At 45.6% G+C, this 26,176-nt stretch overlaps 2 protein-coding genes across 2 annotated transcripts in view; one reads left to right on the plus strand and one right to left on the minus strand.

Moving 5' to 3' along the window:
• Window positions 1–644: 644 nt before the first annotated feature.
• On the plus strand, window positions 645–12,285 carry LOC310780976 (uncharacterized protein). Its single transcript, XM_083641511.1, has 16 exons — window positions 645–964; window positions 2,645–2,721; window positions 2,807–2,908; window positions 3,030–3,089; window positions 3,175–3,244; window positions 4,233–4,398; window positions 4,562–4,631; window positions 5,979–6,134; window positions 6,696–6,752; window positions 6,872–6,997; window positions 7,437–7,561; window positions 8,029–8,080; window positions 8,194–8,264; window positions 8,647–8,814; window positions 9,162–9,270; window positions 9,417–12,285. The coding sequence occupies exons 1-16, from the start codon at window positions 760–762 to the stop codon at window positions 11,547–11,549; spliced, it is 3,747 nt and encodes a 1,248-aa protein (XP_083497637.1). The 5' UTR covers window positions 645–759; the 3' UTR covers window positions 11,550–12,285.
• A 3,445-nt stretch (window positions 12,286–15,730) lies between these two features.
• Window positions 15,731–26,176, minus strand: part of tmem240a (transmembrane protein 240a) — a gene marked incomplete at its 3' end in the record, with an annotated part of 11,375 nt that continues 929 nt past the window's right edge. Inside the window, exons 3-4 of the mRNA XM_083641439.1 lie at window positions 21,198–21,406; window positions 15,731–15,885 (exon numbers count right to left, since the gene is read on the minus strand). Coding sequence (XP_083497565.1) covers window positions 15,731–15,885; window positions 21,198–21,406 — 364 coding nt within the window. The remainder of the gene's footprint in view (window positions 15,886–21,197; window positions 21,407–26,176) is intronic.

Genomic DNA, 26,176 nt, shown 5'->3' on the forward strand with positions numbered 1-26,176 from the left:
TTGTGAAGGTTATAGCCGGAAGTCTTCTTGTTATTTATGTGTTGGCTTGACATTGGCTAAAGCAGGCAGCATGGCTCCAGTGTGTGAGTAGTCTCTTAAAACAGACTGTCTTATCTACATCCGGCAGATGCAGCTATATACAGTCTGTACTTCGTGGGGGAGAATCATGCACCAAACGGAAGAGGAAGTTGAAAGGCGGGACTTCCGCTCATTCGTCCAATCAGAATTTAACATTAGCTAACTAGCTGTATACTGCTGTAGCTATCGTTAGCTAACGCTGATTAGTAAGACGAACGATAAGCTCAGTAACGTTAGCAACTTACCTCATCACTTTCGTTTAACTCTGGAATAAGTGCACGTCTTGCACGAGGTTCCTCCAAGCCGCGGATACATCGTTTACGTCTATCAGGGTCTTATTTCACCGGTTTCGTCGGCGTAGCTTCCATGGTAATTCTAAAGCACTGCTAGCATTAGCAACCTGCATCGGTTTAAGTTTCCGGGGGGAACATATTTTTCGTGGACACGCGTGTCGTGATTGGTCAGATTCCGTCGAACTTCCTTCCGGTCTGAAGGTTTTTTTCACTACTTCCTTGTGCATGTTCTGGGGGTCTGACGTACAGACGGTATGGCGAGAGCATTTGAAAATTGCGGAAGCCAACTCGTCTGTTCTAAGAGACTAGTGTGTGAGCAGCCAGCCGTGTGGTTCAGAGGGTGAAGCAGAGACTGTGCAGAAGCCGGCCTAGCCCACACTGCAGCATCATGTCGTGGCTGTTCGGCTGGTGGAAGGGCTCGACGCCGGGCCCGTTTGAGGAGCAGATACCGGCGCCGCCTGGAGGAGAGGCCGGGGCCGGGGGAGAGTCGGGGGCTGCGGGAGGAGACAGACCCAGGGGGGACAAGTGGAGCAACTTTGACCCCACTGGACTGGAGAGAGCTGCGAGAGCTGCCAGGGAACTGGACAAATCACGTGTGTAACAATTTCACCGAGATTTGTCAATTATTATTGTACGTTATGTTCCAGTATGCGGAGTATAATATCTCGCAAGTTATGTTGCCATGCCTGTGCAGCCTGTTGGCAAAATAACATACGTCGAAGAACAAAATGTACTACCATCCCTGAATGGTTCGGATCTAGCGTTAGTGTTTAATTCGACATACCCACCAATACACCAAAAAGCATTACTTTAATAGAATCTAAACGTTTAAAATAGTCTCCCCTGTTACTCAATCTTCTGCCAGCAAAAACACCGTGCAAGCAGGAGACAGGTCTATCACGAGGTCAAGCCAAGCAGAGTAAAATTGGCAGATTTTTGAATGGAGTTTGGCGAGCCAGTGGAACATTTTTGTAAATGATTTGTTTGCTAGCTTTTACATACATGCTACGTTGGACCAAACGGCACGTGCATACAGCATACTTCATGTTGACCTCTTAAAGACAACACAGCTTAGCCTTAGCGGTTAGGCGCTTTGGTGGGCGTGTCAGAGGATAGAGGAACAAAGTGTCCTTGGGAGCTCCGCTCCTCCTCCTGACCCACACATGTCCACATGTCCTTTATGTCAGTGTGTGCAAAAGAGCATGTTTACTGCAGGCAGCTCACTCTGTGTGTATATTTAGCCTGTGGGTGTCAAATAGCCCATGACATGTTTCAAAGGCGACCTCTATATTGCATTTGAGAAATAGATGGATCAGAATCAGCTTTATTGGCGAAGTATGTACACATACAAGGAATTTGACTCTGGTTTGCATTGCTCTCAAATTATTCACATCTCACACAGAAAAAAGTTAAGTTAAAGTTAAAACAGCCAAGGCACGTGTACATTTAAACATTTGCAATAACTACTATACAATAAGTGTATATTTTAAATACCTATGAATGAATGTACATGCATAGTATGTGTATAAATAAGTCACACAGGATTGTAAACAAAGGCTTATACAGATGTTTCCAGATATTGCACAGTTATATGCCGTTCGGCTTTGAATCGGGTATTGCACAGCACAGTTATTTCCCTGAAGATGACAGCAATGTTTTTTTTTACAACTTTATTAGCAATCGTTCACATACAGGACAATACATACTTTACTGCCCTTTTCTTTACTCTGGAGAGGGAGTACAAGTCTTGAATGGAGGGCAGGTTGGCATCGATGATCAATAGCTCCTCCTGAGGCAGTTTGTACTTCCTGAGCTGGCACAGGAAGTACATCCTCCGCTGAGCCTTCTTGATGACGGTGCCAACGTTGGCCTCCCACTTTAGGTCCTAGGAAATAATAAATCCCAGGAGGATTCCACCGTAGACACAGTGCTGTTTGATATGGTGGGGGGGGGGGGGGGGGGGGGGGCTGTGCTGCTGGGGGGCTCCTCCTGGTTAATGCAAAACCAGGCAGCCGGGATATATTGGAGCGTAAACTCGAATGCACTTTTTCAGCTGATGTAAGTCTTAATGATGTAAATTCATCATAGACACTGTTTAATTGAGGATAGGCTTTTAAGGAGAAAAACAAATGCTTCTCACAAAATATGTTTTGTTGTAGTTGTTTACACTGGTGTTTGTTTTGGCTCATGATGAATGATGGTCAAACTGGAGCTCATTGTTTATTCAATTTTTTTTTATCTCCACTCCATCACTGTGGCTCTGCTGCTTATAGGTCATGCCAAAGAAGCCTTGGAGCTGGCTCGTATGCAAGAGAACACCGTCCAGCTGGAGCATCAGACTAAAGTCAAGGTAGGTCGAGGTTGGTGTGTGTGTGCCCTCTGCCCGGTGTGTCTGGGGCGCATAACTTGACTAAGTTGATCACACTCGCCAACAGGAATACGAGGCGGCTGTGGAGCAGCTGAAGGGAGAGCAGATCCACGTCCAGGGGGAGGAGAGGCGAAAGACCCTCGTTGAGGAGACCAAGCAAAACCAGGCAGTATGGACTTAGCTCTTCTCTCAGTTGCTGCTCTCTTCTCATCGTGCAACAGGCTTCCTCTCATTCATTCACATTCCCGCTCGGTTCTCCATTGTTCTGCATTGTTGTGTATCTCCTCTAGAGGGCGCAGTATCAAGACAAGCTGGCCAGGCAGAGGTATGATGATCAGCTCAGGCAACAGGTAATCTCTTTGCACTGACAATCTTCATGGATATCAAGTGTATGTGAATGGAGTGTTTCTCATGCGTTGTTCTGTTCGCCCACAGCAACTCCTCAACGAGGAGAGCCTCCGCAAGCAAGAGGAGTCGGTCATGAAGCAGGAGGCTATGAGGAAAGGTACACGAAAATACTTGACACACACTTGTCCAGATTTGGGCCAAATAATACCTGCAAATACCTTTTTCAGCAGAAATTTACAAAGGCACCACCATGGCTTTTTATTTGATTTATATGCAAGTTAGATTGTCTTGGTATCCCTTTTGGAATTCACTTGTAGCCCAGACAGCCAGTTCATCATAGATCCTACTTTATCCTAAAGGTGCAATTATGTAAGATTTTTCCTGCCCTTTAGCACAAAATGGCTATAATCTATCTATCTATAATATATCTGTATATATATGATATATCTGTGGGGGTTGACAGGGTTGTTGATTTTATACCAGTGACTCAGTTTTTCCTGGTTCTCAAGCCTCACTTTCTGACCTGTACCAAAGTTTAGGGAACAAAAACTCCCCACCCATTGGAGGTTCAAGTAGCATCTTTTTTTTACCACTAGATGTCAGGTCAGGCTTTACAATGAATTTTGGTTTGGGGTTTAGTTAAATTTAGTTAAATTTAATTAAATTGAATGCCCATTTTGAGTGCCAGATGGGTTGGGTCTGTCCAATAAGTACCAGGAAGCAGTGTTGTAGTCAAGTCACTATATCTCAATTGCCCAGTGTTTGAGTCTTAAGTCACCAAAGAAGAGTCCTCATTACCAGGCATGAGTCCAAGTCAGAGTCCGGAGTTACTGAACATCAGTGTGAATCCACAAGTAGGTGGAACACATGTGTCTGCCCTTACACGAAATTTAATGATGTCACACGGTATTTAATATATCTAACAATATCTTATACCAAATTATTATGGCCTTACAAAAAAACTGACAATCCTGAAAATGAGTCCAGGACTCGGGCTCGAGTCTGAGTCCGACTTGACTTGACTACAACACTGCCAGGAAGTTTAGCCAGTCAGGAAAAATGTCTTAAGTCAATGTAGTCTTGTTTTCAACTGTTTTGCATGCAGTGCTTCATTCACATGCTCATTCCCACCTGCTGCATTCCAGCCACCATCGAGCACGAGATGGACCTGAGGCACAAGAACGAGCTGCTTCGCGTGGAGGCGGAGGCCAAAGCCCGCGCCAAGGTGGAGCGGGACAACGCCGACCTCATCAGGGAGCAGATCCGTCTGAAAGCTGCCGAACACAGACAAACTGTCCTGGAGTCCATAAAGTGAGGGTGCTTCAAGGCCTTTCAGCTCTCCTAAATACTGAGAGGAACCAGAATGTGATCTTCTTCTCGTGTCCGTCTGTCCGCTCGGGTGCAGCAGTGTCTGCGGCTGCGGCCATAATGGAGGCAGTGGGTGTGATAATCGTGCTTTGTTCCTTCCTGGTAGGACGGCAGGAGCAGTGTTTGGGGAGGGATTCATGGCCTTCGTCTCCGACTGGGACAAACTCACCGCCACGGTAAGACAAACTCACAGGGATGGGGGGACGATATATCGCAATACAAAAATGCGACAAAGCATATCGTGGGGCAGAAACATGAATCGCATTATTAACTGTTTTATATCAGGGCTTCTCAAACTCCTGACGACGGTCTGGATCTGGACCGAACTACAAATCAATCTGGACCAGACCGCGTGTCACATTACTACGGATGCACCGATATGAAAATTTTGGCCGATGCCGATAACCGATATTAACATTGCTGTTATGGCCGATAACCGATATTTACCGATGTCGATATGATCTGTATAAAACCACATTTTTATGATCATCACATTTTGTACATACTGGAAAACACATGTTAACACTGAATTTGAAAAAGTTATGCATTTCTTTATTTGCAAAGCCTTTGGAAAAGCCCATAAATCATAGATTTACTGCATTATTTCATATCAATGTGAAGAATTTGGCTGATAATGATAACCGATATTAACATTGCAACATCTGACCGATACCGATATGACCGATATGTTAAAAAATGACTAACATCGGCCGATACCGATATGATTGCCGATATATGGCGCATCCCTACACATTACTGTCCGACACGTTGTGATTGAATGTGTGTTTACTTGTGTGGCACGCTGCAGAGCGCAAGTTAACCATCCTTGATTTTTACTTCCACAGAGCCGCTTGTATGTGCTGGTCAGCTCAAAATGCCACTATTTAACTGAAGGGCTGCAGATTCCACGCTTCCCGCTGGCTGCACAGTAGACTGCGGAATTTCCTGCAGTTGTTGGTCGCACAATGACTTAAACTTGAGCAGATAAAATAGTTAACTTGAGCGGATAAAATCTGCGCGTCATGCATCATTTATTTCTCAGGAGAACAACTCGGCTCTACTTTGGTTGCCTGGCAACAAACAAACACATTACCACTCTGCCTCCTTTCTTCACTTTATTCAAAGTGAGGCGAGTTGCCATTCTGCAGCAAAATGTCCCCCCCCACCTTCAGAAGGTGGCCTGTCATGTGCTCACCATGTTTGCTTGTCAATCTGGATTTTCCACCATCAACTTTGTATCAAACTGCTACAGCCACAGTTTGACCAGTGAACAATTGGGTCAGTGCCCATGTGCAAGGCATAGTTACAGGCAAACATATCTCAGCTGATTCAAGCCGCTATACTGTAGTATTGAATGCGTGTACTTAAAGTTATGTTTGTTATATGTTATGGACATGATTTATGTCAATGTGTTTTACTGGCATTTTTCCGGACCTTTGAACTTGTGTAAAATTCACAAGTGGACCTTCAATAAGAAACGTGTGATTAGCCCGGTTTTATATACTAGTGTGTTTTCTCTGCAGGCTGCTGGCTTGACCTTGTTGGCAGTAGGAGTGTATTCTGCGAGGAATGCCACCGGGGTGGCGGGGCGCTACATAGAGGCTCGCCTAGGCAAACCCTCGCTGGTCAGGGAGACCTCCAGGATCTCCGCTGGGGAGGCCGTCAAACACCCCATCAAGGTACAACTAGATTCCAGGTTTTGAAAGCTTTTATTTGATTTACATGAACATTTGCAGAAAGATCGGTCACGGGAAGGAAGAACTGATTCACTTTTCACATGGATTGGCCAAAGGGGAGCATGGTGATGGCTTCTCACAAAAAGGTATACAACTTCCAATATACATGTGAACGGGCAGATTGTTTATCAGTGAAATATTTTCCTACATGAATAGCCCAAGTAACTACAAGTCCTCTTGTGATATGGCTGGATCACAGGGGAATGTGAACTGTCTGAATGTCACCCGTGGCAAAGCAAAGCAGGAGATTCACTAATTGGTGAGGTGAAGTGAAGTAGCTTCTCTGTATAATCTGATTGGATGAGGCTGTTTGTTTGATCTGGTGTGAGAAATCCTATTTATAACCACTTACAAATCAGACATAATTCCTGTGACCGGTAACCGCTTGTGTATTAACGTGATTTGTCGACCAGTAAAAATGAGTAGTCGAGCTGCGAGTGACCCACTCTGGCCTCCTTTATAATGTCTCTCTACAATTTGTTTCCTTCCTCTCTCTTTTTTTAGATGACCAAGCGTCTGAGAAGCAGACCCCAGGATGCCTTGGAGGGCGTGGTTCTTAGTGTGAGTGATTTACATGGTTTGATTAGTATTTATTTATCTTACATGTTGAGTTTCATTTTAATGCCACTCATGCTTCCATCATATTTGTGAATGCTGTCCTTGTGGTCCGCGTCACACAGCCAGCTCTGGAGGAACGTGTGAGGGACATTGCCATCGCCACTCGCAACACGAGGCAGAATAAAGGCCTGTACAGAAACATCTTGATGTACGGACCGCCTGGGACTGGAAAGACACTCTTTGCCAAGGTAGAACTCTGCAATATCTTGTCCAAAACCTGATACTGTATAAGACACAGTACCGGTATATCAGTTGGTGTATGGGGATGACAGATCAAAGTACAGTTTTTCAAATTGTCCTTAAAGCAATAATCTGCAACATTTAAATAAATAAATTTATTAATTTGGCTACTCACTACTACCTTTACACAGGTTTATGACCAAAAATGTCACTTAAAAAATGAAATTATCATTGATCTTGCAGGTTACCACTTTTCACTTTTCATATACCACTTTTCATATATAAATGACATCGTTTTGGATTTTAGGAAGCATGAATTCCAAGAAAATCATTTATTTGATGTAGTTTTAATGCAGTATATTTTCAGCATTATGAATATTAAGTCACGGCTGCTGCTCCCACCACCACTCTTACGTTCTCATCAGTGGTCCTTACATTGCATTTCAGAAACTGGCTCTCCACTCAGGCATGGACTACGCCATCATGACGGGTGGCGACGTGGCACCCATGGGGCGGGATGGAGTGACTGCCATGCATAAAGTCTTTGACTGGGCCGGCACCAGCAGGCGCGGGTCGGACACTTTTAACCCACTCCATTAGTGCTCACTGAATTAACAGTGTATATCTTATGTTGAACGATGTCTCTGAAAGTTCAGTAGTGGAGACTTGTTAAATACAGCCTTAAAATGTCAGCTAGTTGGTAGTGCCAGCTTTAAAATCTGGATTTAGGTGCGTTGAGGTACATGCCAGGAAATACTAATTCGGTTCACATGAAGGGTTTAGTATTAGCTACTTCAGACACATTGCCTTAACGTGAGAAAATATGTTTTGTGCCTAATGCCTATGTATATTTTAATAATGCATAGTAGACAGACTGCTGCGCAAAGTGTTTACTATGCTGCTCTATTTACACATTTAGATATATACATTTGTGAAATGGGACCAGATTGATGCATTTTTCTGAGATGTAAAAAAGGCTGTGTAGCTTCCTCTGGTCTGCTGAAGTTATTAACCTCAGTCTGTTTGATGTCCTCTGTAGCCTCCTGCTGTTTGTAGACGAAGCCGATGCGTTCCTGCGCAAGCGAGCCACTGTGAGTTGAGCAGCCGTGTGTGTGTATATGTGTGTGTGTGTGTGTGTGTGATGATCCTGATCCTGCTCTGTGTCTTAATCATATATTCATGACTCGTGATTTCTGCATTGCAGGAGAAAATCAGCGAGGACCTCAGAGCCACCCTCAACGCATTCCTTTACCGCACCGGGGAGCAGAGCAACAAGTCAGTATCATACATTATTGACCCTCAACGCATTCCTTTACCGCACCGGGGAGCAGAGCAACAAGTCAGTATCTGACTTGCATTATTCACCCTCAACACATTCCTTTACCGCACCGGGAAGCAGAGCAACAAGTCAGTATCTGACTTACATTATTGACCCTCAACACATTCCTTTACCGCACCAGGGGAGCAGAGCAACAAGTCAGTATCTGACTTACATTATTCATATTCACCCTCAACACATTCCTTTACCGCACAGGGGAGCAGAGCAACAAGTCAGTATCTGACTTGCATTATTTAATGTGCACTGTGTGAAAAGGTCATTGCCGTGACTGAATAGGTCACCGGCTGGATGTTAGTAATCCCTGTTCTCTCTCCTCAGGTTCATGCTGGTGCTTGCCAGTAACCAACCAGAACAGTTTGATTGGGCCATAAACGACCGCATCGATGAGATTGTCAACTTCGCCCTGCCGGGGCTGCCGGAGAGGGAGCGACTGGTCCGCCTATACTTTGACAGATTCGTGCTGGGTCCTGCCACCTCAGGGAGACAGTGAGTAGACTTGTTTCAGCAATAGAGCTGCTGCTATTTCCGTCTTACAGGAGTGACTTACTCCAGCAAGGAAAGCATTGGCCCCTAGGGGTCGCCTTGCTAGCTCAAGTTACATAATGACATGCATAATGTGTTCTGACACTGTGTCCTGACTCCTGACACTGATATGGTGCCTGAGTCTTACACACTGCTTTCATGAAATGGTGTTGGAAGTCCTCTGGGTACAGTAACTGTGTCAGATCACAATCATCACGTTGGCCAGTTGGAAACATTTTAATATACTGTATATATGATCAATGATAGGAAACGGTTAAATGCTTACTTAATCCTTTGCATGAACTCAACAGGAGACTGAAGCTGGCTCAGTTTGACTATGGACAGAAGTGTTCAGACATAGCCAAAGGAACAGAAGGCATGTCTGGTCGTGAAATCTCCAAACTTGGTGTCGCCTGGCAGGTGAGTAGATCGGACTATTGACAAGCAAAGTCAAGTTTATTTGTATAGCCCTAATTCACGTAAGCATGTCTCAGAGACAAAATATGACATTGATTAGAAGAAAATTCAAAGCTAATCCTCTTTTTATTTTAATTTTTTCCTCGAAGGCTGCGGCGTACTCCTCAGAAGATGGCGTTTTGACCGAAGCAATGATTGACTCAAGGGTTGGTGACGCCATCAAGCAGCATGCACAGAAAATGGATTGGCTGCTGATGGAAGCGGGGGAAGGAGTTGGCAAGATCGGAGTAGTTCTCCCTAAACAAGCAGCTGCTGCAGCTGCTCTCGGGTTCACAGCCCAGGAGGCTGCGTCACTTCCCCAACCTGAAGCTACAGCCCCAACCATCCAACAGGTTCTTCCACTGGTCGAGGCCGTGATCACCAGTGCCCAGGCAGCAGCGGTGGCTGAACCAGTGGAGGTGCAAGCAGAGGCTATCCTCAAAGAGGCTGCCACGTTAGTTGAAGAGAGTGAAGTCGCTGCTTCTGTTGTCGCCGAGACGACTGCGGTAGCTCCAAAATTCCAAGAGGCAGAACCAATCGAAACAATTGTTGAGATGGCCAGTGCTGCCCCACTGGTGCAGGAGGTTGAGACCGTCAAGGATCTGACGGAGGACGTTCTTGCTGCATCTATAGTTACAGAGACTGGTGTGCGAGAGGTGAAGGAGATGACCACCGAGGTGGAAGAGGCTGTGGGCCTCCCGGCTTCCACTGTCCAGGAAACTGCTGAGGCCATTGTCTCTGATGCTGTGCAGGAGCCAGCGGCTGCAATCTCTCAGGAGACCGTTGTCCAAGAATCTGAGCCAGCAGCCGCCTCTGATGGTGTAGTAACTGAACCCATCACTGCTGCTGAGGTGCTAGCAACTGATGCTGTGAAGGAGGCACAAGCAATTTTAACCAGTGTTGCTCAAGTGTCAGAATCACTGACAACCATTGTTAAGGAGGCTGAGACCATAGTAACTGATGTTGCTAAGGTAGCTGATGTTGTAGTAACCATGGCAGAAGAGATGGAGGCAGCAGTCACCAAGAAGGTTGAAGCTATGGAAAGTGAGGTTGTGAAGGAAGCTGAAGCCATAGCAACAGAGGTTGCCAAGGAGGTTGAAGCCATAGCAACAGAGGTTGTCAAGGAAGCTGAAGTCGTAGCAACAGAGGTTGTCAAGGAAGCTGAAGCCGTAGCAACAGAGGTTGCCAAGGAGGTTGAAGCCGTAGCAACAGAGGTTGTCAAGGAGGTTGAAGCCGTAGCAACAGAGGTTGTCAAGGAAGCTGAAGCCGTAGCAACAGAGGTTGCCAAGGAGGTTGAAGCCGTAGCAACAGAGGTTGCCAAGGAGGTTGAAGCCGTAGCAACAGAGGTTGTCAAGGAGGTTGAAGCCGTAGCAACAGAGGTTGCCAAGGAGGTTGAAGCCGTAGCAACAGAGGTTGCCAAGGAGGTTGAAGCCGTAGCAACAGAGGTTGCCAAGGAAGCTGAAGCCGTAGCAACAGAGGTTGCCAAGGAAGCTGAAGTCGTAGCAACAGAGGTTGCCAAGGAAGCTGAAGTCGTAGCAACAGAGGTTGCCAAGGAAGCTGAAGTCGTAGCAACAGAGGTTGCCAAGGAAGCTGAAGCCGTAGCAACAGAGGTTGCCAAGGAAGCTGAAGTCGTAGCAACAGAGGTTGCCAAGGAAGCTGAAGTCGTAGCAACAGAGGTTGCCAAGGAAGCTGAAGTCGTAGCAACAGAGGTTGCCAAGGAAGCTGATTCCATAGCAACAGAGGTTGCTAATGCTAAAGAGGTTGAAGCTGTAGCGACAGAGGTTGCCAAAGAGACTGAAGCCGTAACACCAAATGTTGGCAAGGAATTGGAGTCTGTGGCTACAGAGATTGCTAGGGAAGCTGAGGCCGTAGCAGCAGAGGTTGCATTGGAGCCTGAGACTGTAGCTACAGAGGTTGTGAACGAGCCTATGACTACTGAGGTTGCTAGCGAGAAAGCTGAAGCCATAGCAACAGAGGTTGCCAAGGAGATAGAGACTGTAGTAACTGAAGGCACTGAGGAGGCAGACACAGCAGCTATTCCTGACATGGCAACAAAGGTTGATGCAGAAACTGTCGTTTCAGAACACTCAGAGACACATGAAGCTCCAGCCACCAAGCAGTCAGCTGCCACTCAAGCTGCCAACACTCAGGAGGCTGGAACCAGCAACACAGAGGACCCTGCTTCAAACAAACAGAATGCAGATGGTGACAAACCACCTGCCCACCCTAGTCCTAAGAAATGAGTTCAGTGGTGAAACAAGCACTTAGTATATCTAATGAAATGTTGACAATTAAAGATATTGTATGAATAATGCTATTGTGCTTGTAGGACTGTTGCTATTCTCAAACACTCGTGCCTTATTCCAGAAGTTTTGAAAAGGAGAGGTTTAACACATTCACCTTGAATTCCCTCTACTATACTATCACTGCTATGAGCTAATCATGCATCACCATAACTCTAAACTCATAATAATTGTTCTTCTGGGGCCAGAGTCGAGTCGGCAGCTGACAGGAACTTTTCAACGTCCTATTAAAATGTAATATATGTCCATAAGTATGATACCATGTATGGGCTGATCCCACCTGTGGCACATCTCTTCTATCTGTACCCCCTTTGTGATTCCCTGAGAGACCGACCAGAGGTGGCACTAGTGCAGCGACCAGGACCCATACCCCACCGGCTTCCCACCTGCAGACATGGCCAATTGGGTCTGTAGGAATGTCTGACCATGCCAGAAGTACCGCTGCCGAGAATTGGACCTGGGGTAGGCCAGTACATTTACCTCAACACTACCTAGACGCCCGATAGTTGGTACATCCTAACCTGTCATCACTGACTACGACTAGGCTTGGTGGTGGTATATTCTTCCAGTTTGGGATCTACTGTACCTGTGAGAGTGTGTCTAGAGCTGATATTGTCTATTATTGTCTTTCATGTAGTGTTTTGGACACAATGAAATACCAGTAATGAAATGTGAAATAAATGTCTGGGGGTTTGAACTCTGCAGTGTTTCATTTTGGTGCGACATTTTTGCTTAGGTTAGGGTTAGATATGTCATTCTATAACTCTATAAGGTATCTGGCGCAGCCTTGCATCCTTTCCAAGTGTCCACAAGAAAGACAGTTTGTGAGTTTGGGAACAGTTCAACAGTCTGAGGAATCCATAGTCACTGGTGGGCAGGATTTCTTTGATGACTTTCTTCATTCATGATTGCAAATGGGCACAATTCTTAAAAATCAAGACTATGGGCACAAAAACGATCATGAACCACCTGTACATTTACACCTGCTTATTACTGCAATTATCCATTCACTCTATCATGTGGTGCAATGCATAAGATCGTGCAGGTACAGGTCAGCAGCTTCAGGTACAGTTCAGCAGCTGCAGGTACAGTTCAGTAGCTGCAGGTACAGTTCAGTAGCTTCAGGTACAGGTCAGCAGCTTCAGGTACAGCTCAGTAGCTTCAGGTACAGTTCAGTAGCTGCAGGTACAGGTCAGCAGCTTCAGGTACAGGTCAGCAGCTTCAGGTACAGATCAGCAGCTTCAGGTACAGGTCAGTAGCTGCAGGTACAGTTCAGCAGCTGCAGGTACAGGTCAGCAGCTTCAGGTACAGGTCAGCAGCTTCAGGTACAGTTCAGCAGCGTCAGGTACAGTTCAGCAGCTTCAGGTACAGTTCAGCAGCTTCAGGTACAGCTCAGCAGCTTCAGGTACAGCTCAGCAGCTTCAGGTACAGTTCAGCAGCGTCAGGTACAGTTCAGCAGCTTCAGGTACAGTTCAGCAGCTTCAGGTACAGTTCAGCAGCTTCAGGTACAGCTCAGTAGCTTCAGGTACAGTTCAGCAGCTTCAGGTACAGCTCAGTAGCTTCAGGTACAGTTCAGCAGCTTCAGGTACAGTTCAGTAGCTTCAGGTACAGTTCAGCAGCTGCAGGTACAGTTCAGCAGCTGCAGGTACAGTTCAGCAGCTGCAGGTAATGTTCACATCAAACAGAATGGATCAAAAATGTGATCTGAGTGACTTTGACATGGCTGTTGGTGCCAGCCGGGCTGTTTTGAATGTTTCTGAAACTGCTGATCTTCCTGGGATTCTCACATACAGCAGTCTAGAGTTTATACAGAGCTAGCTGAATAGAATTTAGTCAGGCCTCGCTCACAGTTTGCATGCAGCCTCTCTCTCTCCCCAGACAGTTTTCATAGTCCACTTCCCCGAGCTGTGCTCCTCAAATCAGGGGTCTTCCATCAGTAGCTAACGAATGGAGCTCTCCATGGTGCTGAACTTGTGTTCACTCATTTTGGCCACTAATTAGACATTTTCGCCCATTTAGTCGACCCTAATTACATAATTAAAAAATCTGCCTCCTTTAGGTCACCTGCAGGGGTGCTCTTTGCACTTCCTGAAAGAGTCAGCGTGATCACACGTAAAATGGCATAGCTATGGCCAGACACAATTTATGCTCACACACACACACACACACACACACACACACACACACACACACAACAGCAGTTCTATGGACAGAGACACGATGAGAAAGGTCAGAGCAGGGAAGAATGAAACAGACTGGTTGGAGCTAACAAAGGAGGCAGTAACTCAGTTAACCTCTTTACAACTGTGGAGAGCAGAGAAGCACCACAGAATGTCCAACCTGGAGGAGGATGAAACTTTCCTAGCTCAGTGGTTCTGAAACTTTTTCACCTCAAGGAGCCCTAAACTAATACGATTTTGTCCCAGCGTCCCTCATCTGAAAGATTTTTGCTTTTAGATGTCATACATTCTGTCATTGTGTTTCTTATGGATGGAATTATAGTGGAAATAAATGATTCCCATTTTTGCTGGGGACAACCTGGAACCCCGCACCACTTGCCCTCGAGGACCACTGGGCATCCCGGGACCACTGTGCTAGCTGATACCTACCCAGTATTTGTACTGAGCACTTGAGTGTGTCCAAACTAATTCTAATGGAGTAAAATCTCAAAATGACAGCATCCAATATTAGGGTGTAACCAATATAATATAACAAACACAATGTCCTACCAAGGTGAAATATTTAAAGTTCCCTCACTGTCATAATGTAGCACAATGTTGAAGGACATTTGACAGTATTGCATCAGGATGTTATTGGCATTGTTCGTCATTTCAGAATGTCGATTACAATAAAGCGCACTGTGAAGTTGCCAGCGGGACTTCCCTTCATAATCTCTCCTCTATTGTTTCTGCTGAAATAAACCCCTCCGGATGATATGAGACCAACATGCTCATATCGCCAACCAGCTGGGAATGACACAATCAAACATTAGAGGTCACTGTTGTGCTTCAATGGCACTTTTAATAAAACAGACATTTCATCCTCACAACAGCAATGTCTGGACAGAGAGGGTCATGGGGGGCTGGGCGAGGGTTCCCTCTGCTGATAGGCTGGTTGCTCCTGATAAGTGTGAAGGGGATTGGCTGTAGCAAATTGAACTGTGCCATCAGACACAGCGTTGGGAAGACGGAGGGAGAGGGGAGAGGGGGAGAGGGGGGGGGGGTGAAAGCTCTGACCGTCTCGTCTTGGCTGGCGTAAATGTCTCGTCCCGCGTGCGTCTCTCGGCAAACAAGGATAATACAGCAGAGAGAACCCAGGCCGCAAGCACAGACACACTCCCCACCCCCTTCACATATTTACAGGAAAAAATTAATACATTCATTTAATTCACTAAGTAACAAAGCTAATCCGTGTTTTAGCTGAAATCACATTGGTTTCACATCCAGTTTTCACACAGACTTGTCTCTCTTTCGTCACATTTCCACTATCTCCCCCCCCCACACAACCCGTCATCGGCTTTTCTACTGATAAACGACTCACGAAATCCCCCCACACCCCCCTTTTGAAGACTTAAATACCCACTTGTCCCATATTTATAACTATGTACAGAAGCAGCAGTCAGTTTCTAGCCGTTTCATCACAAAAAATGTTGAACCCACCCCCACCCCTTCCCAGTCTGCACTAGAGAAAAAAAAAGTAGTTGTGACGTCCCCCCGGTCTTAACCGGCCCGTTCCACACTGCCCACATCTGACCCTGTTCTAAAAGAGCATGCCGAGTTTTTAACAATGAACACAGAAAATGTCTCTATACAGAAAAAACACCCTTAAAAATGTTTTTTTTTCCATCCCCTCCTCCCCCACAATGGTGGACATGGACATGAGACAAGATTTCAATGGCAAACCAATAACCATCATCTTCCTCCGTTTGTTTGGAGCTTCGGGGGCCACGTTATGATCAAGTGGGAGGGCAGTTTTGCAGGGTCTCTGAGGCAGCAGTTGGCCATGGGGCAGTTGGGGGTGGAGGTGGAGGTGGAGGGTGGGGTGTTTGGAGAGAAGAGGAGAAGGTATTTGGATGGGGTGGGGGGCGGGGAATGTAGTTTTGTTGTTTTTGTTTTTCAGAGTCAGAGGTGGCGGGGACTGGGGTGGCCGTTGTGATAGAGCTTCTGCTTGATGTGGACCATGTTTCCGCTGGAGTCCTCCAGCTGTCGGAGCTGGGCCCGACGACGGAGGTCTCGAAGGTTGCAGAACTGGGGCAGCCACGACCAGGAGGGGGTATCTGAGGGGGCATGAGAAGAAGCAACAGAGAGGTCGATATCAGGGTTAGGACGATATATCAGTTAGGTGATGTATCGAGCTGTAAATATCTGATGTCAGCCACCAGTCAGTGTTGTCTGACTGGCACATACATGATGGATATGATGCAGTTTGATTGATGACATATTTACTCTAGAATTGATCAATAATACTACTACATTGTCTATGGGAACTCTTCACCTGCACCAGCCCCTTCCACAAGTACTCTGGGTGTCAGTTAGCCTGGGTGAACCCAGCCTTCAACGTGACGTCACAGACTACGTAGGCTATGTCTATAACGCAAGTTTCTACGTGACTGATAGTACATGGAGGTCACGTGGAGGCTGGGTTTACCCAGGCTAGGTGTCAGGGGAGAGTTTAGTGTCCCAATTAGTCTAGTAGGAAGAAGGGGGTATCATACACCCCCCGGAAATATACTTCTAATCAGCGTTTCTAAATTGGAACATCTTTGTAGAAAATGATGAGCATGTTAAAAAGTTGTCTGGATGTCCCACATCTCATTTTTTATGCAGATTAGTGCTGCCATTATTGAAGAATACTTTTATCTGTTTTCGTTCCATACCTCATTTAAAAGTTCATTGTCTTTGCTGATGCCAGCTGTGTATTTCGCTGGGTATCATTAGTATTAGTAAATGTGTCCAATTTAGAAATGCTATTTAGAAGTATATTCCTGGGGGTGCATAATACCCCCCTCTTCCTACTCAGCTACATGGTGGTCTATCGTTTCAGAGACTTTTCACTATGACAAGAATACAACTCTGCAGGAAACACAGAATACATTGTTGGCATTTGATGGCATGGGAATTCTCAAATTCAAAGATATTGAAGTGCGGCACAAAAGATTGCTAATATCGCTATCAGTCGGCCTTCAAAAACTCATTGGTCAAACTGCTTTATTCTCATGCATCTCAAGTTCAGCGCCTAACAATCATTCAAAATACTTTTCCGCGCAATATTTTACCCGTTACTTTCAAAGGATGCGGCAGTTGAGCCAAAAAAAAACGACCCACCGGTGAAATCCATGCAAGAGGTCTGCGGCGTAAAGGAGCTCCACAGAGACCTCAACCCCAGAGAAGGTCAGTCTATATACTGTAGCCTATCTTTAACATGTCGGCTTAATCATAGCTAGAAGCTGGATCAATGATTGGAACGCTAAGATATTGGAAGAGAAAGGGAAAATGGCATCAATCTTCAAGTGCCCTTGATTCTCCACACTTGCGTTTGGGACATTGCCCACATGCCATCGACGCCGGTGTCATGGCTACTTCTCGACCACAAAAGCATTTCACAATGAAGAGCGACCAAACCCCCCATTTTTATTGAGTGCAATAAGCAACACCGTGCACTTGCCAAGCGCACCGTTCTGTCTTCGACCAATCAACCGCCATCTGTGCGTGTTTGTTGCGAGCGTCACGGCCGACCCACAGCGAATCGGTGGCTGGACTGAAATGAACTGGGATTTCATGAATGTGAGGTTGGAGGAATGGCGGAGCACAGATGTGTGCTTGTCAGGCTATAAGCTGGAGCCCGCGAGGCAGAGCGAGCTCCGCTGAGACCAGAGAGAGAGAGAGAGAGAGAGGGGAGAGCCCCAGACAGCAAAGCCATAGCTAACGGCCCTGCTGGAAGATGGGGGAGGAGGAGGGAGGGAGGGAGGGAGAGAGTGAGTTATTTATAGCCCTGAATGGGTGTGCAATCCACAAGGACTGTTCTGAAGGGTATCCAAAGGAAAAGAGGCAACAAGACAGGTTTCTCTCATTTGAATAAAAGGTTCGAGATGGAATTCTGGAGAAAAATTAAAATGATAATGCAATGCAGACAAATTGGAATGGGTTGTGTGTGTGTGTGTGGGGGGGGGGGGGGGGGGGGGTGTGGAGACACAATTGTAAAAGCTCTATTGAAGGGAGGAAGGGAGGTGGGGTAAATTAAATGGTGAATGCCAAGTCATCATTTTCTCCTTTTTTTTCTATTTCTCTTTTCCCCGGTGTCTTAACAAAAGACACTCTGGCGCGAGGGTGAATAAATCAGATATTCACGTTGAATCAGCCATAAGGGAAGCGGGGGGGGGGGGGTAGATTCAATAACTGAACAGGGCGGGCCAGGGAGGGAGGAGCTACACATGGAATTGGGAAGGAAGAAATAAAAGCCAATGGGAATCAATGCGCATCTCCATGCAGTGTGTGTTTCTCCCTCACTCGCTCTTCCAGCTGCTCTCATGCTATTTATAGCTGTGGAGGAGAGAAGGTGTGTGTGTGTGTGGGGAACGGGGGGGGGGTGTGACAGCCTCCTCCCCACTCTGTCAGCCTCACCTTCACTCCTCGTCTCGGGTAGGCTAAACGAGTCTGACCTAGCATCAACGTCACAGCCGACACGCATGCACGCACACACACGCACACGCACACACACACACCAGCGGAGCGGGGCATTCCCTTCCCAGTATAAAAAGAAACAGCCTATAGCCCCCCCCCCATCCTCCCCTATAACTGGTGCTAATGAATATGGATGCTCCCTCTCTGGGGGCTTGTGATGTTGATGTATTGTTGTTGCACAGTGGGCTAATGTTGCGCCTTGCTCACAAAATGTTTTTCCACACCTATGTGCAAAGCATGGGCCGGAACCTACCAGCATCAGACACATCACACCACACACTGAACACATGAAGAGGCGTTTACTTACTACTACATTCCCTTATTTTATCTCCTTTAAAGGAGGATTTCTGTATTTTTCAATCTTGACGCTATTTTCATATTTATGTATATTAACTAAGTCATGTGAGCAGATTTTTTTCAATTGGTGCAGTATGACAAAGATCGCTTCAGCTGGCAGCCGCTTTTCCCGCATGCCCCTACTGCACTAAACACGTTTTTTTTTTTTTACCACTGACTTGATCAGATTATTCCATCATGACATATCTATATAAGGAAGCAAATGGGCAATGTTTGGCTGTTTCAATTTTTGTCCCACGGATGATGTTGCATTGTGACATCATCAGTGATATTCATAAGAGCAATATCGGCCGATAATATCGGTGGACCGATATATCGGTCGGGCTCTAGTATTTATTTAAGCCGGACTAACGTTATCCGGATTACAAACTGAAGAGCCGGGGCAACAGGCGCTTCTGTCTCTACCAACGGACAGCAGACAGAGAGCGGGTGAACACGCTGCTGCCAGGTAAATAGAGCGTTCATTTTCTCTCTTTTACCATAACAATCTGACATTTCTGCTCACACGACTTACTGAAATTCTCCTATAATACTGAAACACCCCAAAATCAACACGTGTAAACCTTTAAGCCCACGGCGTACGTATGGCCCCTTTTCCTACTAAACTCACTAAACGTCCGTGACTGACTGACTGACTGACCTCAGCGGGGTCTGCTGGCCCTGCGCTGTGGGGAAAATACACATTTTTCCTTTTACCTGTAGAAAGAAAATAGTTCCTACATGAAACCGTTCACAACAAGGTCTGTGGATTATCTTCAGTAACTGGGTCGTGATTTCTGGAAAGAGACATTGCTGTTGAGTTTGTCAAATTATTATTTTTGGCTCTTTCAGCTCCACAAGCCGAGTGACATCTGTTCCATTGTGAGACGGCAGACATCTCTACAGCCGATATCTCCAATACTCGGCAATTCACACCAAAATGATCTAGACGGATAAATCGCACTCCAGGTAAGATGAAATATATATATTTTTGGATGTCCCTTTAAAAGTCCAGATTTGTGCAGTTTCCTTTCTTTCCATGTGTTTGGCAGTTTGATTTCTACTGATGTAATGAAGAATGAATCCTGCTCTGATACCATGCCCTTTCTGCCTGTGGAGCGTTTTCCATGGCGGGCCAAAATACAGTACAGTATGTATACAGACCTGTATATCCAGGTCAGACATCACCTAGTTTAGCATTCTTCTTAAAGTGGAGGATCCAGGCCACCTCCACAACACAGGCCTGTTCTGACATTGAGTGCCATACAGCAGAGAGCTGATGGCCACGCAATACTCAACAAGAGTTTGACCAATGTGGGTTTCTGGAAGGCTAGATGTTACGTCCTTCAGACATCTTCTTACTATATAATCACAAAATGTCTGTCCGTCTGCGCACATCTATCTCTCCACTCTCCATTAATATTGAATATTGTCAATAATGTATGTTGTTTTTTCCTGTGTCTGAGCGTGTTCGTTTGTCTGCATTCTGAAAAGTTGAAAATAAAATATTGGGAAAAAATACAATTATTGCACTTTGTGATTCTGCTGCTTAAAACACATTTTATTCTTCCTGTTTGCTGAAAACAAAAGCAAAAAGGATTATCAGTGAAATAATGCTGATGTATTAAGGCTCCAGAATATATATATATATATATATATATATATATATATATATATATATGTATATATATATGTATATATATATATGTATATATATATATATATATATATATATATATATATATATATATATATATATATATATATATATATATATATATATATATATAAATAAAAGAGAGGTTGCAGTAAACTGAGGGGAAGAAAAGTAGGCAAGTGGAGCCAAAAATGGGCCAAGCTATGGGGGAAGGTCATTTACCAGACTTCCACCAACTGCTGCGCGTTAACCTGGCAAGCGCTGATACAGGCACATACAGTACATATACTGAGTGGATTATTTGGACTTCTATTTAAGACATTCCAATACAATAAAGCACGTGTATAATCGGATACAATCTGAAAATAGGGCAGTGTTCTTCAGCTACAGAAGAACTGTATTTCCAAGCAGTGACAATCATTTTTAGATAATGACATCACAGATCACATATTCATTTAGCATTTTGCAAAGCCTTCATCTATTTTATGCTTAACGTCCGTCCGCACATTGTGATTGGCTGAGATGTGTTTCGCGAGTGATTATAACCATTATAACCTTGATGTATCCAACCCGGCCTAATCTATAGATTTGTGTACATGGACACGATTTGTGCATTATTTTTTCCGTGACTCAGCACAATTTTCAAACTAATGTATATCAATTGGCAAGGGCGTAACTTTGGTTTGAGAAGTGGGGGGGGACACAATAACTCCGACCTGAACCCCTACCCACCCCCACCCCCGCGCATGGAAAGAAAAGAAAATGTTGCGAGGGGACTTAATCATTTTTGACCATTCAGGAAGGGGGGGGGGGGGGGGGGAGCCTCCAAAATACAGGTAGCGCGAGAACGAACAGAGAAAGATATGTGGGGAATGTACTGCTGACGTCTTGTGTTGGCGTTTCCTGTAGGCTTACCGTAGTATCGGCTGGCCCTCCAGGCGCGCACGGCGCAGTGTAGCACTCCGTCCAGCCACAGGAGCAGCCAGCTGATGCAGAAGCCCAGCAGCAGCCCCAGCATCAGGTCCATCTCCTGCTTGGTCACGCTGTCGCTCACAAAGTAGTTCTCCGACGAGTCCACCAAGGAATGGTCGCCATCGTATGGGATCACATAGTGGACATGATGTCTAGGGGGGGAAACCGGACAGGGGAAGGCGAGCGGAGGGTTAAAGAAACACAGTTGATATGAAGTAGGGCTGCGCAATATATCAAAATGATATCGATATCGTGATATGAGACAGACAATGTTAAAGGTCCCAAATCATATCATTTAACTGTATAAAATGTGCTGTTTTGATCAGATAAGATAAGATCATCTGTTGGGAGAGATCCATCTTTGGTGCAGTTGATTGTTTTCAGTATTTTCTCCCCCCATTCTACACAGCTATGCTACAGTCAACAAGGTTTGCTCTTCCACATTCAGTTGGCGGGGCGGTGCTGTAAAGGGGCAAATGAAATGAGTGTTACTTGGTGATGTCACAAAGTCACAGAAGTCAAAATGGCTCGTTTGGAGGCACTTTCTCCTTACATGGCTGCTGTGGCTTTATCTGACGACCATGATGTTTATATAGCACGCCCAAGTCCTTTTACAGAATCAAGGAAGCAAGGAAATTTTACACAAGATGGGACCTTTAACGTTTTTGTCCACCGGCCAAATGGCTAGTGAATGTTCAAATTGGACCATCTATTGAGTATAGATTACGATTGTTTTTGGACTGGTGAGTGAAGCAAATCTACCAGCTACTTGCATATTTTACCAGCATTGGCTGGTGTCTAATTTGGACTGGAGACGGATATCATCTTAAATTTGGATATCGTAATATGGTGATATGGTGATAAGTGTTGTCTTTCCCTGGTTTTAAAGCCTGCATTACAGTGATGTAATTGCGCCTTTACCCACTTAGTCATCCACATTACTGATGATTTATCAAAAACGTCATTGACGTCAAAAACGTCACAATATTGTGTGAAAGCACCAATGGTCAGGGAAGGAAGGAAACCCTGTCGTAGTGTCTTTGCTGTTTATTTTGATCACAGTCTTGTTTTAACAAAAGTGCTTGTTGTGACATCTCACATGTGGCTTTGACTTACAACTGCACATTTAGCCCACTTCAGAGAAAATACTGAGATATATATTGTGTATCGCCATTCAGGCTAAAAAATACTAAGATATGATTTGTGGTCCATATTGCTCAGCCCTAATATGAAGCTATCACAGCACTACACAATGGAAGTTTATAGAAGAAAATGGTGCAATATATCGTTATACTAAAGTACACAATTTGGCATATCACAGTATGAGACAGTGTGCTGTGGCGTATCACAGTATGAGACAGTGTGCTGCTGGCTTGTGTCCAGTCCCGTCGCTGGAGAGGGCTGATAACAGCATTTGACTGAAATATGTTTTGAAGGCCAGTAGAAATAGTTTTTGGATTACAGCTAAAATAGCCAATATTTTGTGCTGATATCCAACATCCAATCTGACCGTTTTCTTATTGATTTTGATATACTTCATCCCGCTATGGGAATTCTCTTCTTGTCCTCTGGGTGGTGTGCGGTTACTTTAAACTAATAATAAGTGACATTTTCATATCAATAAATGCCTGTTACCTGATTGCTATAACACAATTTTGCTGTTGAATGCCCAGTGTCTGGTAGGAAGAATCCTCTAGCGCACAGGAAGTGATGTGTTTTACATTTGTTTGTTTGGATCAACAGAAGAAGAACTGGGTAGTTAGCAGCAAGCATGAGCAGTGATAGCTCATGACTGGACAAAGACAAGAGAAACTCAAACGGACCGCCCACACCATTACAGGACTGCCCACACGTTACAGGACCGCCCACACCCTTACAGCACCACCCAAACTGTTAAAGGGGGGCCCACACTGTTACAGGACCACCCACACCGTTACAGGACTGCCCACACGGTACAGGAGCGCCCACACACACGGTTTGATTGACAGGTGATCTCTGGGAAATACAGTGCAGAAAGTATTAGTATTAGTATTTTTATTAGTAGAAAATGAAAACATCTCCCCAGCATTGTATTCTTTTCAGGGTAGAAAATTTAGACCATCATGCAACACTAAAACTCCCCATCGAAGCCCAGGTTAATAATAAGAAAATCATACTTTTTATTATTATTATTTATTATACTTTTTTTTTATTAGTATTATTATATGGAATACATGGACAAAGCAGTATATCAGTCTATTTCCAGCTGGTAAGCCTATAGGGCTTCCATGCCTTTGCTCAGGGGCACATCAGCAGTACTGGGCGCTGCCTGCTAGGGTTGTCACAATGCTAGAATTTCTAACTTTGATATTGGTCCGATAGCAGGAAAATATTGATACTCATTAACTCATATGATTTTCCATACCAAATGACACAAGAGGCATACAAATAAAGGAAGGCAGATGGATGGACTTCTCCATAATCTAGGCCCGAAAAAAAACAATTAAAAACTGTGCACTTCCACAGCGGATTGCCCCTGCTCTAGTCATCAGCCTATCAGAACACAGCAGATTGCCCCTGCTCTAGTCATCGGCCTATCAGAACACAGCAGATTGCCCCTGCTCTAGTCATCGGCCTATCAGAACACTTAGCTTGTTGAAGCAACAGATAATGATACCAATGATAATGAGGGGAAAATGTGTAGTATGTTTGATTTTTCATTAGGCCTACTGTAACAGAAAGGACTGCTGGTATCGACACTGTTGAAAATTAAGATTGTATCCATTTCACATTTTTTGTTACGATACTTTCGACAACCTTACTGCCGGTGTCGGTGCAATTTCAGCTCGGGTCCAATTTCAGCTTGGGCAGGCATTTGATTGGCTGTACGTCGGACACGTGATGGGATTAACGTGGGCAAAATGGCCAACAGCTTTAGATTAGCTAACAAGCTAACACTAAGCTACTGATGTTATCAGACATGATAGACAAAATATGAGAGAAAAAATATGAATCAGGGTTAGGGTTAGGGGTTATGGTTATACCCATGGCTTAGACCCCGTTGTGGATCCCGAGCCGAGCACTTCCGGTAGGGCGAGCCGAATCTGTAAACCGAGTAGATCCTGTACCTACACCTGCACTAAGGACCAAACTGGCAACCCACTGACAACCGTGTGGTCTTTTCTACCCACCTGCAGCTCCATGCCCCATGTCCTAGTTTTCCTCTCACAGAAGCTACAACATCCAAATGCACACAGAGGAGCAGATGAAATGACAGCTTTCTCCTTAAGTGTGATTAGGCATCGTGACACCTCCACACCACACGGAGGCGCCGACGGGACAGGGCTCAGGTGCTGGAGGCTGTTTATGTAGAAACAGATGACTGACTCTCAAGCGGGACATTTCCAGGTCAGTGAAAGGCAATCCCCTGACAACAGACCGCTTGGGCAGAGGTTAGGCCCCAGAGAATTTCCACTTTCAGTAGGACGGCACAGTGCCTCAGTGGTTAGCACTGTTGTCTCACAGCAAGAAAGTCCCAGGTTCAAAACCCGGTCCGTCCCAGGTCCTTTCTGTGTGGAGTTTGCATGTTCTCCCCGTGTTCCTGTGGGTTTTTCCGGGTGCTCCGCTTTCCTCCCACCATCAAAAGACATGTATGTTAGGGTTAATACTCCTATGTGTGGGACAGCAGTTGAAAATGAGTCATCTGGCACACAGGCACATTCAAAGTCATCTTCATTAATGTGCCTCAAATAAGTAAATAAAGAGAAATCATATTTGAACAATACTTATGCACCCACAGGTACTAGTCGGGGTCGGGGGGCACCCACAGGTACCTGTCGGGGGGGGGGGGCACCCACAGGTACTTGCCGGGGGGGGGCACCCACACAGGTACTAGTCGGGGGGGGGGGGGCACCCACAGGTACTAGTCGGGGGGGCACCCACAGGTACTAGTCGGGGGGGGGGGGGCACCCACAGGTACTTGTCGGGGGGGGGGCACCCACAGGTACTAGTCGGGGGGGGGCACCCACAGGTACTAGTCGGGGGGGGGGCACCCACAGGTACTTGTCGGGGGGGGGGGGGGCACCCACAGGTACTTGTCCAGGGGGGGGGGGGAACCCACAGGTACTTGTCGGGAGGGGGGGGGCGTACAGTATTCCAAGTTATGCACCATCTCATCCCAAATCTTCTGTGAAAATGCTATTGCTTGAGAGCTGTCTTGATCTGTCTATATCCCACCAGGGGCTATAAGCCTTAATGTGGGAGACAGGGCTTTTCCACAGCCTGGCTCAGATTCTTCCTCGATGTCAAGTAGAATGTACCAGCACCTGATGATGCCCCATCTCTGCAGCTACGGTACAGTCTCTTTAACCATCTCTGCATCTACAGTACAGTCTCTTTAACCATATCTGCATCTACAGTACAGTCTCTTTAACCATCTCTGCATCTAGTCTCTTTAAAAAACACAGTGGAGCCTGCCTCTCCATTCTGCTAATGAACAGCTAGGATATAACCCCCCCCACCCACCCACCCACCCACCCACACACACACACACACACACACACACACACTGCAGTATACACTATAGGTTAAGTTTGACTGTGCGTCTGTTCAACTTAATTCACTGATGAATAGTGAGGAATCCCAGTCTAAAGTTACTCATCTGATCTGATGGCTCAGTGAGCACATAACATGGGTCATTCAGGCTGTAATAACATGTAGGTGTGTGAGAGGCTGTATTGTAATATCTGGTTGAAACGGTTACTGAAGGCCTTGCAGACTGGCTACCATCTACTGTCATTGTGAGAGCAGACGGCATGCAGCCTGGTCAGCAGCACAGACATTTTCAGTTTCAGTATCGGCTCTGCTGACAACACGCAGGCCCGCGGAAAACGCAAAACGCACTTGATGCTCATATTGTTTTTGAACGGCGCGCCCTATATTGC

Source organism: Poromitra crassiceps (assembly GCF_964638095.1).
Source record: "Poromitra crassiceps genome assembly, chromosome: 8".
NCBI lineage: Eukaryota > Metazoa > Chordata > Actinopteri > Beryciformes > Melamphaidae > Poromitra > Poromitra crassiceps.

Coding starts and splice junctions, on each gene's coding strand:
- LOC310780976 (XM_083641511.1), top strand. CDS start 760: ATGTCGTGGCTGTTCGGCTGGTGGAAGGGCTCGACGCCGGGCCCGTTT. Junction 2,722..2,806: donor AGCATCAGACTAAAGTCAAG/GTAGGTCGAGGT, acceptor ACTCGCCAACAG/GAATACGAGGCGGCTGTGGA. Junction 3,245..4,232: donor GCAGGAGGCTATGAGGAAAG/GTACACGAAAAT, acceptor GCTGCATTCCAG/CCACCATCGAGCACGAGATG.